Genomic DNA, 16,357 nt, shown 5'->3' on the forward strand with positions numbered 1-16,357 from the left:
ACAGCTGAAGGCATTTCCAAGAGGGCCAACCAGTCAGTGGAACGGAAATTGTCTTGACTTGCAATAATAACTGTTTTAAGGTTTGATTGAGGCAAGACTGGCACCAATCTGACATTTACTTAAAGGCGAACTGTAACCATTTTGCTCAACCTGCCAGTTCAAAACGGAAGACAGATTTCTTCCCATAAATAAAGGTAATTTCTTATCTATGTACACATACAACCTCCTACACTACCTCAGACAAGTGAATGTACTTCCCTCGCTTGCAAGCCCAGACAGGAGAAAAGATGACTGATAATGTCACTCCCATCCCATAGTGGGCTTGTTGGCTACTCACTGCTTACCCGGCTGCTGGCTGTAAATACAGTCATCTCCACAAAATCTATCCACGTCTTTGAGTGGCTACAAATTGACATAAGTGAAAATATCAAGTAAAAGCAGCTGGAAATTACCTTTCATCCTAACCAAACAAGTGATTCGATCCACTTTAGTGGCAAACTCAGCCCTTCCCTTTTTGGCTGACAGAAGTATAACAGGAAAGGGGAAAAGAAGAAAGATTAAATACAAGGGAGAGCAGTAAAGGTGTCCAGAAATAAGAGAGACTCACTCAAAGCTCTTACACGAGTATTTGCATATAATGCTGATTTTACCTTGTGAAAAATGAAGATGTCAAGGAAATAAAATACAAATTAAAGAAGAGAAACAGAACATTCGTAAAACTCATTTTAAAATCAAAGAGAAAACAACAGAAATACAAATAAATAATTTTCTTACTGCATGGTAGTCTACAAGATACATGAGCTTAAAGTAATGGAACAGTTGTTCAGAGAGTCCTAGCTGCCAACATACTATACAGAGTTTGGTGTACTACAGAGTGTTTCAAAAAGATGGACCCAAATTCAAAGCAGTGTATTTCATGATGGCAACATGGTACAATTACACAAAAATTTACAGTTTAATGAGTTATCAAGTTTAGCAGTAATCATTTGCAACTCTATGCCCTGTCCTTTCAAGTGGTAAGAGTTTCGTTCATGGATGGTTCATGGCTGCAGAGATACAATGATTTCAAATTTGGTCCATCTTTTTGAAACACACTGTTGATGGTGATCTTCTCACATATGAAAACAAACACAATTTTATTTTGGAAGCTGCAAACCTCTTCTGCAACTCCAACTGAAATGATTTATTGGTCAATTGACACGTCTTGAATTAATTCTGCTTCAAGTATAACCTAGGAAATTCCATCTCCTATCAGTTATGTCAAATTTGACAGCCTCAGGTGAAATTTCTCCTTTCTTAATTATTTTATTATGCCATTAATTCTCTCAATCCATTAGTTACACTCCCATGTCCGCCTCTGAAGAATTTCTCTTCTTCCTTGGTGTCTATACCTTTCAAGAACCTCAAATAAACAATGTTGTCCCTTGGCAACCTCTTCGCTATACTAAATATGTTTCACTACTGTCATTTCCCTTCAGTAACTAACTAGTGCTTATGCATCAGTTTTTCTCCACCTTTTCTTCAGTGACAATTCCAGAAGGGAACAACCAAAGTGATCCTCTTGAAACTAGAGCTAGAGGTATTCAATTTTCACTGCTGTGTGCTATGATGGTTACACACATGTTCTTTCCCACCCCCACCAAAAAATTACTTTTGAAAATTGCACATTGCAAACCATATCTTAGCTGTTGCCTACTGTTCCTCTAGAGGAGGTGACAATAAAAAGTGAAATGTATCACATTGCAAACCTGTCAATCAAAATAGCAGTGTGTGTTTCAGTGGCCACATTGAAAGGACAGGCATAGTATAGATCCCACTCTCAAAACTGCTGACCCCTGAGACAGGCTGCCCAAGGAGGCTGAGGAATCTTCACTCCTGGAGACTGTCAGACCTCAATAAGAGAAGGCCCTGACTAACCTGAACTAATTTTGAACTGGTCCTGCTCTGAGCAAAAGGTTGGGATAGATGATCTCCAGAGGTCACTTCCAACCCAACTTGCTCTCTGTGAATCACTTAAGAATTTTTGATCATTCCAGAAATACAGCATAGTACCTTAAATCAGCTGTGTGACGAATTCCCCATTAGATCTTGTGCTGTGCTATTATTTCTCTTACAGTCTGACACCAGAGACAAGAAGTACAAAAGCTGGACCTCTTCTCACAGCAATATTGCCAGGAGATTTAGGAGACTATTCCGCTTCTCTTGGACTGTTGCCATTTCTACAAATTGTAAGAACAGAGAAGATGGATGGATCATGCTGGAACAGGGAGACAACCTCAAGGGAATATGTAAGACACCATCAGTACAGTGGTCATGTCACTCACAATGGAGTAAAACATGGAACTATCCATTGTTTTGCATAATTCCAGAAGGATAATGGTAAGCAAACTCAAGTATAATGTCACCACCTTTGACAAATGATTGCAGCTCTTTCTGGAATACAGGTTTCAGTTGCTTTTGAGGAGGAATTAGGTACATAAATATTGCTCCCTCCCAACACTGAGGGCAAAAAATGGAGCCTGCCCTGTCTCAGACAGTCAATACATAACCTAGAAATAATTCTGTCAATCTAGTAGAGATTAGAAGTGGCTAAATTTTCACTACTCTGTCTAAATTTTCTCAAGAATACTCTTATTTCTGCAGAGTGAATTGGAGGACCATATACTTCATCTTCTTCAGGACCTTTCCATCCTTTTGCTACTCATTTACGGCAAATCATCAAATCATTGTAATACTGTTTCCCCAACACAAGGATCAACTCAGCACTTTTGCGGATAGTCCCTGGCAGTATAGAGATTATTTTAGGCACAATTGGAAATGGTTGAGTCCCTTCAGGGTTGCCTTTCATTAGCCCAGCATCTAATACAGAACAAACATGTTAGGAGCTCCAAGTCAACTGCAGTATGCTTCAATAAAAAAGAAAATAATAGGAAATAAAACTATTAATGGCAGCACAATAAAAATAAAAAACACTCAAAAAATAAGTAGCAAATCAATTAAGCACAAAACCTCAGAGAACAAAGAGGTGCTCAAGGCTACCAAGTGCCTAATTCATGAGAGTTCGTTCTTCAATCTATTGATCATCACAGCACTGAGTTGGCAAAATAAGTTTATAAATCACTGCAAAACCTTGTGTGTTTTCCAGTAGGAATGTGCCTACCCTAAAGTCAAATTCGAAATTCTTGAATTGGTGTTTAGCAATCAAGACAGCAGCTTGCCAAACCAGCTCTTTCAAAATGCTTTTCCTTAGAGAAGATTCACGTTAGCAAAGTCTTCCACAATTAGATTTCCTCTGGAACTAATTAATGGTAATACTTTTCATAATCATGTTTTTAAAAGCTGATTTTCAAACATTGTAGAGACACAATGAATTTTTAGAACTTTAAGCTAGGCTGACAGAATAATACAACATTGCAAAGTCTTTTCAACACAAGTTAAAAACATATGAAAAAATCAGCAGATTATAGGGTCTCAAAAGGAGGCAAATATTTGGATTTTTTCTACCATTGTTTGAAATTTTTTAATATGTCTAGACAATTAATTCAGTTTTAAAATCAAAATTATTTAGAAAGGAAACACTGTCATATGTCATTCAACTCTTAAGTCTTATCCACTCAGGAAGAAAAAAAAGTTAATGTAAACTTTATGATTGAGGATGAAGTGATTATTTTGATTATCTGACAATCACAGGTTTTGATTATTTGATAATCACAGAAGCAGGCAAGTTTATTTTTTACTTTGTACAAATGTAATATATATTATTGCCTCTACTACAAAAGCTCAAAGTACCTGACTAAAGATTACATATAATTCCCATAGTAGCTTCTTCATTGTTGTATGTCAATCGTCATGTCTCTCAGCTGATATCATATGATAGATACTCTGTCTTAAAGGTGGCCACCACAACGCGGCCACTTCTGGAGCAGAGTGACATGTGCTATTAACATATGGCAGATTATGATCCCTGTGCAGAAGAATGCTGTCTGTCTGAAAGTTCTGCTGAAGAAATACAGGTGATCTTCAGTAAAAGACAAACATGGCATCTTCATGACAGATAAAAAACAAACCGTACAACTCAAAACTATAAATGTTGAAGACTATAACTACTTTTGATCTCACTTTATTCAAAAGCTTGTATATCCAGTAGCAAGGTAGCCTAACTCCGCTGTCTGGAGAATTGGTTTAAGATATCTCTGTGGGACTTAAAGCATCCAGATATAAACTGGCTGAACTGTTAACCTGAAAGAAACCATTCAGTATCGCACTAGAATTAATTAGTTCCACTTTAACATGGAAAAGGGTTTCAGTGGGAAAAGTGCCAGAATGAGAGCCATAAAACAGACCTCTGGTAATCACCAGAGAGCAGGAGTATTAATCTATCAGATTAATCTGTTGAGCTGTAATAGTTCCTCAAGGGCAGTGTGATGAGTTGGTAAGTGAACCTGGTGTCATTCTTCTATCCCCTGCTCCAGAAGAATACAGGTCTGTAGGAGAAAGCTGCTGTCAAGGGCAGTGCTTCCCATTTGCCCTGATTGGAACTGCCTGAAAGCAGCCAGGTGTTTCTCCAAACCCACTAGATGCTACTTTTTCTGAAAATTTTGCAATTCTTTCAGCAGAATCATAAGGGTTGTGGAGTCTCCTTCCCTGGAGACATTCAAAGCCCACCTGGACGCATTCCTGTGCGACCTCACCTAGGCGTTCCTGCTCCAGCAGGGGGATTGGACTAGATGATCTTTTGACGTCCCTTCCAATCCCAAACATACTGTGATACTGTGATAAAATCTTCGGCAACATTAAGCAGGGATTGAAGCACTTGAGAGGAATACTTAGCTATGATACAATATTAGTCCTATCTTGGAAGTCAATTCTGATATAAGAATAAAATTTATTCTGGTAATAAGGCCTGTCAGAAGAAGCCTCCCTTCCAGGGAAGCTGCAGAGGGCTTTGACAACCAGAGGAGAAAAGTTGCAGAGTAAATATGATCACAACTGACCATATAGCTACTGTCAGCCTTTGCCACACTAAAGAAGGTGTGCTACATTAGTACACTTTAAAATCTTTGGCCTCTGCTGGGTATCTGAATGTTAGGAACCACTAGGTCTGGGGAAAGAATGAGATTTCACTGTATTTCAGAGAAGATTCCACTCTTCTACTTTGGAAGAGGATAAACATCTTTACCTCATCTTCTGGTCCCTAAGAGAAAACTTAGAGCTATCTAAAACTGAGGTGTTGGAGAAAGCATGGTGGCTGACAGTGTTATCTGCCAACCTTCAATAAGGATTTTGGTGACAGAAATGTTCATGGTATCAGTAAACTCCTACAAGCGTTTTTACTGATACCCATGAGCAAAAACTAAGACAAATGCCTGTTATTGCCAAGGACAATCTGCAATTGAGAATTTCACAGACAAAATATGAGACAAAGTGAATAGACAGTGAATCATTATGAAACAAACTGAAATAGAGAAACTGGAACAAAAATTTAACATATCGAATTATTCCAAGAAAAGACAAAATGATCCCAGTGACTTAGTGTTCAGAAAAACTGCTGATGCTCAATCATTAGGAGCCATAATTTATCTGTCCAGATTCCTGATGCAGAAAATGCTCACACAATTTGTCACCCTTCAAAAAGACAGTATTTCCTACTAACTAAACAGAAACATATCCTATCTTAATCAGCTAGTCTCCCCTTGGCAGCTGCAAGTATCAAGTATTTCTGGAGAGGAACTAGGTCACCAAAGGAAGCATCTATTGAGTATCTTTTCTTTTACTCATTGACTTCCTATTTTCCCTCTGTGCATTACACACTTTTCCCCTCCTTTGTTGGCCATCTCAGCTCTGGAATCACACTGCAAGTCAATAATTCTGCAGTCTTTGACCTAGAGTATTGATTCAATGCTGTGAAAGATGCCACTCAGTTATAATCAGTAACTAAACCATAAAACCATATTATTACTTACTTTCATTCATTCACTCCAGTAATATGACTAAACACCTTTAACTTCTTTCATCAATTCTCTACAGAAGCCACGTCATGCCAGCAAGACAAAAAGTAAAGAAAAAAACACAAAGATAAAGTCCAAACAGGCCTTTTGGAGGATGATCAGCTAATGCTTTACAACATATCTCCCTCTGCAATATAATAGAAGGCAGCCCTTTAATATCCTTCTTTGAAAGAAACATTTGTTTTCTCTACCTATATTTTCAAATGGACACATGCCATTCTCTTAACTTGTCATAACAGACTTGTTTTCTACTCTTTCGGGTGTCTGTACACAGACACAAGACTCCCATGAAATATCCCATTAGTCCCATCACTGAATTCTGGTTTCACCTGATGTCTTCTTTCATTACCACAGGCAATTTAAAGCTTAGGCATTCTGCCATAGCTGAGGAGACATAAAAGATGGAAAATTACTTTAGAAAAATTATTTCTCAGAAAAAGTTTAGGATTAATTTATAAGTCTCCTCTCTCCATTAACTTTTCCCCCATCAGAAATTATTGCAAAACCTGAAGTGTTCTCTCATTTATTTAGCCTTGCATTAGTAATAAATAATATTATTTTCTTAACTTTACAAGCCTATAAGGCATAAAGAATCTTTCAGGTAAATACAAGGTGAATTCTGATATAGCAAATCCCGAAGCTTGGAACTGATAAAAACACAGGTAAATAAATCAGTTCTATCTTCTCTTGCATGGCGACCCAGTGTCTCGTCAAACCAATGTGGATGTGAAAAAGTAAAAATGGTAACAAGTATTTCCAACAAACTGAAGAGGAAAAGGAATAATCATCAAAGAGAGAACATTTAATCAAATACTTTAAGCTGAAATTACTTTAGTTACTGGAGACCAATAAAAATGGAAAAACAAGCAATCCAAATAGTGTGTTGATGGTTCTGAAAGCTTTTTTCTTGCAGATCTTAGTAAAAGGATGCACTGGGAATTACTTTGCTTTATACTGTTCGGTCATTCTATGTTTGTATCTCTGTGATGAAAGGATGTACCTTTTAGAATAAGTTTAAAGTCCAAGAGTCTTTACTGCACAACCTGTAGACCTGAGTAATTCATAAAATTACTCTACCAATGAACCAACAAATATCAAAGGCTGGCCTTTTTTTGGAGGCTCTACACAAGACACTGAACAGGCCAGAAACCACTGCCTGCAACAATTATAATCACAACTGTGAAGGATAATGAAAATAAAATCTTCCTATGGCATAAAGAACAAAAAAAAATTATAAAGATATGTCTTGAAATATGTCAGACATTTCACAAGAAATGGTTCCTGTCTATTGTTAACTTTAAATGAAGAAGATCTAGGACACCTCCTCATTTCTGCCTGTTAAAATTTTAAAAACACATCAAATTCAAAATATTAAAATCTCATATGTATTAGAATGGGAACAATAGCTTCTAAGTTGAGAGAAACAACTCTGAAAGAGGAAAAAATAAGTTCCCTTACCCCAAGATGGATCGTTTAGTCTCTCTTCCTCAATTCCATCCTTCTTAAGATGAAGCTTGGAAGAAGAATCCATAGTTAGATGGATACAAGATGTCACTCCCACCCATTAAAACGTATCTTTCAGCAAAAGAGAATTCAAGGGAAGAGTGAAAATGGCTGGAGGCTGAGCTGAAAGTTAGTTTTATAGCAGCTGGTCAAGAAGTCAAATCAAAACAACCTCTTCTCTCTTGCTTTTATCAGAACACGATCTGAGGAATGTTGTAGATTGGAGACTCAAACAAAGGAATTTTGAACCCTTGATATGCCTAAACAACTTGTCTGATCTGAGAAGCACTGGAGTAAATCTTTTGTAGTATAATAACTCATACTCTTTGCCTAAGTATCTGTAAAGTGGTCATATTCAAATATGGATAACACATTTAAATAACAAGTTCTTTGGGATCCTTAAGGTTTGATGAAAATCTAGAATGTCAGTATTTAGGCAATATCTACAGAGAAATTATGTGGAAGGTCTGTGGGGAGCTGAGGTTTATAGCAGGAAAGATTTGGGACTTGGACACTGTATTGTGACAAATCCCACATGTGATTCATTTCATTCTTTCCTTTGGATGACTGATTAAACCCATTGCACTACAGCAGCAGCAAGCTGTAAGATACTTTGTAAGTGCACCAAGCTGTTTGCAGTGCTACTGCCAAACAAGATAAGAATATATTCTTTGATGTGAAGAAAAGTTACATTCCTTCTTTAATTGCTAGCAGTGTTGAAAAACTACTTAGGTAAATGGCTAGATGTCACTAAAATCTTGTTACACAACATATCAGAAATCTCATTCAGATCAAGCGACAGATACAGAGATGGGAGTGGAGAAAACAAGGGAAAGGAAAACAAAAAAAGTGAAAAAAGAGACATGAATAGAGCACTTTCATGAATCCTTTTTTACTTGTCAGCAGAGACTTGAGCATGTCCAGAGTATTTTAAGTGTCCTATCAGGTAGAAATGACAATTAAGAGAAAGGGTATGCGAAGAAATATATGTGAGCTGGAAGTGCTATGACACAAGTACCAGACAAATGACTTAGTCTGAGGATTTCTCTACTCAGAATCTGTGATGGCCATAGATCTGCCTTTCAACAACCACTTTATTTTATTGGTTACTGCTCAAAATGTTTTCCAATCTAAACCATGCTTTATAAAAAAAATCAGTAAAGTTTCAGAGTGCTCCAGAAAGCATTACAGAAATGCAAATTGTGCTACTGGTTAATGCAGTTTCCATAAGTAGCAGTCATAATAAATAATTGAAATAATATGTACTGCTGATTCACAGTGAAAGGAAAAAGTCCTACAGCACCTGGCTGACAAAACTACAGATACTCCTGAAGAAAGGAACATTACACTTTACATACAATGCCTTCAGCTAAAGACCAAATCCTAGCTGGCTAGGATTTAAACAAGTGCTGTTCAGAAGCACTATCTCCTCTGAAGAGCCATCTTATACTATGTTGTTGTCCTTCCCTATTTATGTGCTACAGGTATTGTAACAGCTCTTATACCTTGTAGCATAATGGAAGCTCATGCCATAGAAGGTCTCGAAAGGTCTCAATATTTTGAACTGGAACTCTTCCACGGCAGTCCCAAAAATTAATGTTCATTTACCAAGGCCCTGTTGGCAATCCCACACGCCAGGAATCCTTTCAAACTGTTTCACGCTTTCTAGACAACATTTGTTAATTATGGGGGGAAAAAAAAGATGCTTTATTTGAGCTGCACTATAGTTGCAGAAACAACTATCTTAGCCAGTTACCACACTGGACTTCCTGAAAACAGACTAGCAGGCATGCTGTCTCCTCTGCTCTCTGCAAACACACACAACTGTTCTGTTTGCAGCAAATAACTAAGAGATGAAATACATATTTTTAATAGACTATTTTCTAATAATGTAATTGCTAAAATAGTGGGGCATGAGGGAACCCACTGTCTAGATTCAAGGGGATAATAATCTTTCCTTTGGACCCTGAGCTTATCCCTTCAAGTTACAAAAACAAAAACCCCAGAGAACTGACAAACAAATTTATCACATTATTGTTGGCATCACAACAGAGGAACTTTTAATCTATTTCAGCTGAAATCATATGATCCAGTAGCCTGGGGGAAAGGCTATTAATAGTATTCGGCGCAGAGAGGAGAAGAGGGCAACTTTCCTCAGCCCAGAGCCGAGTGGCAGGTTCTCTATAGCTCTTCAGTGCCCAGCCCAGAGCGGGGGCCAGCGGGGTGGGCAGCCCAGCGGCACCGGCCTCCTGGAGGTAGCAACGGGCATGGGGGCTTTGAGCTCCTGACAGCCCACCCCAGCTCCAGCTACGGACCCACACCACGGCCCTCCCGATGGCAGACAACCTTGCTTTTTGATCATAATGCATTTGAAGAGCTTTCGGGTTACTTCTGCAACAGCCTGTGTGCTGTTTTACTCAGAAACAACAACAGAGACAACACTGAAAAATATAAACTGGCTATGAGTAAGTCCCCGTCTCCTATTTGGTATTGAGAACATATTCCTTTAATGAGGGACAGGAAAGAAGGAGAAAAAACAAACAAAACCAAACAAAATCAACCAAACAAAAAAGAGACCCAACAACTAAACAAAAACCCCACAACAAACAACCAACAAAAAAAAAAAGGAAGATGGAGAAATGGCTTTCGTCAACAGAAATGCATATATCAGCCAACAAGCTGAATAATCACAAAACATGGAAAAACCCTGATCCAAGCGTTAATAATTCAATTAGTTTTCATTGAAATAACATTGATTTTAATTAATCTGTTTCACATCACTCTTCATATCCTATATGCTTTCTATTACAGCTTAAAAATCATTAGTGTATGAGCATGCTAAATACTTATATCTTTAAAAATAACAAAAAGGAGACACAAACTCCCCAAAGAAATATTTTAAAGCCTCAAAAAGTCAATAAAGAAAAATGAAATGTAATTGCTTGTCACTGTGCATTACAAACATGGAATACACTAGTATGTTGCCAGCTGTATTATAAACATAATTTGATTCATTGGAGCTTCAGTATATTAAAATATTGGTAAAGTCTGCATCAGCCACCAAAGTATTTACTTACCAGCTTGTATTTGTACAACACAATCTCTGGCACTGCTCGGTGACTGACTGAAGCAGAACACTTTTCATTCATTCTACTGCTCTGCTCAGAGCTCATCCAAAATACATAGGAACAAAAAAACATACATGTTTCTGTCTGAAGGAGGCCCAGCAGATCGATAGAGAATATCTATGTCCGTCACAGAGCTTTGCTGGAGATGATGCGGAACAAGGCACATTTCTAAAGGAAACTCCAAGAGCCACTGTAATTCCTAAAGCTCTCTGTACCACAGCCAGCCAGAGCCAGCACACAAGAACTACCCTTCTCTGCTTTAGGACATAATTTTTCTTTCTCTTGCCAGGTAATATTGACAATCTGATGTCGGCCCTTCTGCAGGGTCCCTTACCAGTGGGTCCCTACCAAGGTGGATTAAAGATAAAGAAGAGAGATACATAGGCAAATGCAATTTGATAGAGAGCAGTAAAAGCAGTCTGAGCTGCCTTGTATACTAAAATGATTTTATGAAGAGATAAAAATGAATATGCTTCTCTTTACATCCTCCTGTCATCACCCGTTATGTCATATAGTCATATAGTGAATTCACATATAGCCATATAAATATAGTCATATGGTGAATTCATACATATATAGTCATACCCACAATTATTGTTACTATTTATTTTATTTATTTCTACAATATATTGAGGTAATTTCTGACTTTGGGTGAAGTCTGACATTCTTCTGTCTAGCTGGGTAACTACAAACCAGAGATATGACAGTCCAAGAGCCTAGTTTTTAAACAAGGAATTTTGCTTCCTATACATCTCTAATTAAGCTCAGTCAATTTTTATTAGTTTCCACAGGTTTACATTTCATTGCGAGGCAATCAAAATACTTTAAATCTTTTCACTGTCAGTCATCTGTCTTTGCCCAAGAGAGCCTTTCACACCACAGCTTTTACCTTATTCTCCAACAATGCTCATACTTGTTCTCCTAATTGATACTTGTTTACACTAACGATTTCTGCTATGTGTGAAATACTTTCATGTGTAAAATAAACTGTAAGTAGCATTTCTCCATCTCCACCCCAAACTCATTATCTAAATGCTATAGGTTACTGAATGGTTCTATATACACAAAACACAGAAGTGCTGATTTTCTTGCTTAGTAACAGTTGTGGTCACCTTAGGTGTGCCAGCAGTTCAGCAAGGGGCACAGCCTGCCTCAGGATAATAGGACAGAAGAATTTACATTCCAGATACCTTTACAAAAAAAAAAAATACCATAATTGGCTTATCAACACTACTCAACCAACCACAATATAAAGTTCAGGCACAAGTTTATTTTATATATGCATACCTATCTAATTATATACTTGTACAGATAGCTATCTATGTCTGGTTTTCCACATCAGATGCAATATTGAAATACATTATCTTTTCCCATGGCATTACACACTGCCTTGCATCAGCCTGCAGTATGTAGATACACTAAGCACTATCACTTAAACCACAGAAATCCTTGCACACTACATCTGTAAACAACCTCAGTGCACTTCAGTTTCCACAGAAGTATGTATTTGTTAAAGCTTTCTTACCTGAAAAAAGAAAAACACTAATAGCACCATGGGAGTTTCAAGAAAGGCAGGCAAATTATGATCACATTTAACATCTAATTTGCTCTCTGAGGCTTGTTCAAACAGTGCAAACATTGTGCTCCTCTTCTTCATTTGTTCTGACAAGGAGGATGACAACTAATCACCATCAAGAGCTTTCCCACTCTCCAGGCCCCCGTTTTCTGTTTATCCAATTTGATGCCTTCCAGCCAAGGAAACTGTTAGCCTTCCCTGCCACCCCAACTGAGAAGGCCAGCTCTCCAAGGCCAGATTTCAGCTACAAGTCTTGTAGGGGGTGAATCCACAGTGCTAAGCAGAAATAAAACAAGACCTTTCTGCTGTGCGGTGTGCCACAGCACCGGCAGTGGGTTCCGTATAGGGTGACAACAACACCCGAGGAGGTAAAGAAGGTTGGAGACTGACACAGAAAAAGGAGCGCAAGGAAAGGAGTGGCATCCTCTGGTCTCTTCCTTCATTTTCCCCAAAAGACAGATCTCTAATCTACCCAAAGCATTGTCATGCAAGTCTTAAAATGTGCAAAAATAAGATTTAAAAAAAAAAAAAAAAAAAAAGTTTGGACAATACTGGAAAGATACTTCAAGGATGTCTGTCCTTTGATGGATCTTCTCTCCAAAACTATTGCACTGATTTGACTTGATAAGACTCAGCCACACAATCAAATTATCTTGGCTTAATGAGTTAAGCCAGTGTCATTGTTCACATGTCCCATCTTCACCCAGAGCCTAAGCAAGGCAACACAAATTGACATGAAAAAGGACTAAGCTGTATCACCTCACATGCCAGTTGGGCTAAAACAGTACACAGCAGATACCATTCCTTAGCAGATGCATAAAGCATAAAGCTTTGCAGATGGGCCACTTATTATTAACAAATAATTAATACAAACTCAAAAAAGGGAAAATTATGTTGGAACTTCGATACTTAATATTGTAAAAGCTGTGTATTCACACGCAAACGAGGAGTCACTACAAGTCAACCTTGCAGAATGGAAGCCATATAATACTGGGCAACATGTAAAGCGACGTATATAGCATAAACAATCACTAAAATGCTCTCATTGTTCTAGTTGTCTGATAGTGTATTACTTTTGATAGCATCAAAGAAACCATGTTAACAGGCAGCTTGCCACAACTTCAGATTCATCAGCTTTCAGAGGTCCTGATCTTCATATTGACCAAAGCCATACCAAAAATTCTTTTTTTCTTGATAAACATTTGAAAAATGCAGCTAGGCTTTAATTGATGGACATACACTCTTTTTTACCATTACTTCTGTCCCTTTGCCTGCAGGCAGTGGCCCATAACCCCAGCCAATGTCACCAGTGTCACTAACCAGCACCAATGCATGAGGTTTAACTATACAAAATACTGACATTAGGAAGCTGCCTGGCTCAAACTCCATGCTACTTTTTGAAAGGTTAAGTATTTTCCTGGAACTTTTGCTCCTATTGCTTTCACACGTAATCAAACAGTCTGCACCAGAATGCGTTTTGAGTCAGGTGATTGTTCATGAGATATTGTGAAAATTTGTCCTAATAGAGAGTATGTGGGGGTGTGTTTCTTTTTTTTTTTTTTTTTTTTCCCCTCACAAACATTCTTCAAGTAATTTTACACCCTTTCTAACAGCAGGAGGGTTGTTTGTTTGTTGTTTTTTTTTTTTTACTTTCTAAAAGTTCACCCCTTTTTTTAACGCCTATACAGGAAAAAAATGTACAGAGTATGAGAAATGCATAGTCTTATACTTGGCTAAGGGATAAAACTGACCATGTATAACCTATGCCACTTCTTACAAAAGTACTATTTGAAACAGAGAGGAATTTTGCAAACTAAAAATGCAACGGTTTCAGCGAAAGGAGACATAATAAAATTCTTTAGAAAGAAGTTGGTATGTTCTGAGGAGGGACAAAGAGGGAAAAAAGCCTTTCCCCTTGATCCTGATGCTTCCAAGAGTACTTGCAATTTCCTTCTCTTGAAAAAGATTTAGGGGACAGGAACATCAAGGCTGTTGTCTCTGCTGCATGTTACATGAGGGCCTTCATTTTGTTCTCTATTACAATGATAAATATCTTTCATGGCAGTGAGAGGTTCCCCCACATCACTCTGCCATCCATGCATCACACCAGTCTATGGACCAAAGAGGTGGACTTTTACTGATTTAATGATAGATCTGGTAGCCTAATGGATTTTAGATTAGACCAGTCTGCTCTCGTGTCAGTATATAATCTTCATAAGTGTCACAGTCTGAAGATGTTCAGTGGTAGAACTGAACTACTTTCTCCAAACGCTTCATATGTTATTTCTGTTGGCTATGATACTTAAACGGTCTGTACCAAATTCACGGATGTCTTTTCCCTTAGCCATTCATGCTATTTTCAAAGTGGTTGACTCATCTGTGATTTTAATTTGTAAAGATCAGTTAAGCCACCATCCCCAAAGCCACAGCACACCGCAGAACTGCAAAAGATGAGCTAATGGATTTTTTTTTCATCCATATGCTTCACAGCATTAACTTGGAGGATCTTAAATTCTGAGCTTTTAGATCAGAGACAGATGTTTACACAAAGAAGCCCAAGCCCAAAAAAAGCTAACAATTACTATTCTATGCAACTTCAGTGATGTCAACAGAATCAAGAAGGAGGTAAATCAGTGCGTGTTTTTGGTAGCTTTCCCTTTTCTGTCAATTAGAACAATCAGACCCTAAATTTCACATTGAGATAAAAGAAATTAGCAGAGTTATCTTGGTCAAACGTTAAAGTAAATAGCACTTGAAGTGGTGTTAGCCACAATCACATTTTTTCAAGTTATTCATATTGCATTCCCATTGGTTCCTTTTCCCACGCTTACCATGGTGAACATATTCTGATGAGCAGCATTAAGCCAGCTTTGTCTGTGCCAAAGGAGAGAGCTGCGTCTCAGCTGCTAAAGCATCAGGCTGCCGAAACAGCTGGAGCCCTCTTTCCCAGAGAACCTTCTGCTGCTTGTGGGAGGCACTTGGGCATGGAGGAGTGGAGCAGGTGGGAGGAGGCAGTAAGAAGGCAACTGCTTTCAGATATCCTTCTCCAAGTGGTGTGGAGAAGAGGGCAGGGTGCAGAGATGAGTGAAAAGTAGACTCAGGCTCCCGAGGAAGGAAACACATCCAAACCCTTTGCTGATTCTCAAATGGCTCATAGGGAGTACATTTTTAAAAGTGTTATAGTAGCAAACACATTCTTTGTAAAGAAACAAGGGCCTCCTGGATAGGGAGGCACGTTGTGCTTTAGAAACAATACTGTAATTAATTTCTGACTACAGCCACTATATTATAAACAAGCACAAACTGCAAGATTTTCAAGTTATTTAGCACTTGTTGAAAAAGATGGGATAGGCAAAATTCAATTTAAAATGTAAGTAATCTATTTCAAAATTTATAATTTCAGTCTAAAATATTTTAAGAGGGATGCTCTTTCAATACTGTAGATGTGTAGAGGATACTATCAAACATCTTCTGGTCTTTCCACTACTTCTAGCTCTGCATGCACCTCTCCGAGGCCAACTCAGACTCACTGCAGGTGTTTCCAGCAAACGCCTTTCTGTTCTGCATGGGGTTTGCAGGTAAAATCCCTTGTGGAAAACCAGAGACACCATGGCAGTACATGGGCAAGGAGCAGCCACAGACCGAGAGCAGTTGTTTGATAGGAGTTAAACTCAGAGTCCATTAAGTCAATGGAAATTTTGTTACCAATACTGACAGGACTTGAATTTTCTCCAGAATATTGTCAAATAAGCAAAGTTAACGAACTTCAAAAAGCCTCATCACTATGCTTCAGATGCAATAATCCTAGGTGGTTCTTGAAATCACTTTACATTTCAATTTCAGGAGGAGTGTTTTCAACCTGGTTTTTCCTTTAAGGACAAGTTTCCTTATAAAACAAGAACAGTATTCTCTTCCATTTGAACTTGCATGAGAATCCATACTCCAACACACCGTAAGTTCTTTACAGCTTGGTAGGTTACCAGGAATTAAACAGCCCACACCCTTGCAATGACTTACACACCACAAATTAGGACATGTAAGAATAGATTGAAGTAGAAAGGCGTCAGGCAGTAAGAGGACTAGGAAATGCAAATATTTTACCTTGTCTTACTATCATCAGGTAGTTTTCAGAGGAACCAACA

The 16,357-nt window shown here is 38.1% G+C and overlaps 1 protein-coding gene across 5 annotated transcripts in view; it reads right to left on the reverse strand.

Annotated features, from left to right (window-relative positions):
- Positions 1–16,357, reverse strand: part of FIGN (fidgetin, microtubule severing factor) — a 102,579-nt gene that overhangs the window by 40,090 nt on the left and 46,132 nt on the right. For 2 of the 5 annotated variants that reach the window (XM_071810982.1, XM_071810983.1), the window contains one exon: positions 7,467–7,521. The exons of the other annotated variants lie outside the window; for them this stretch is intronic. In XM_071810982.1, the coding sequence (XP_071667083.1) occupies positions 7,467–7,521 (55 nt within the window). The remainder of the gene's footprint in view (positions 1–7,466; positions 7,522–16,357) is intronic. 5 annotated transcript variants of the gene reach the window in all.

The sequence above is a fragment of the Patagioenas fasciata genome, chromosome 7, assembly GCF_037038585.1.
Source record: "Patagioenas fasciata isolate bPatFas1 chromosome 7, bPatFas1.hap1, whole genome shotgun sequence".
Classification (NCBI taxonomy): Eukaryota; Metazoa; Chordata; class Aves; order Columbiformes; family Columbidae; genus Patagioenas; species Patagioenas fasciata.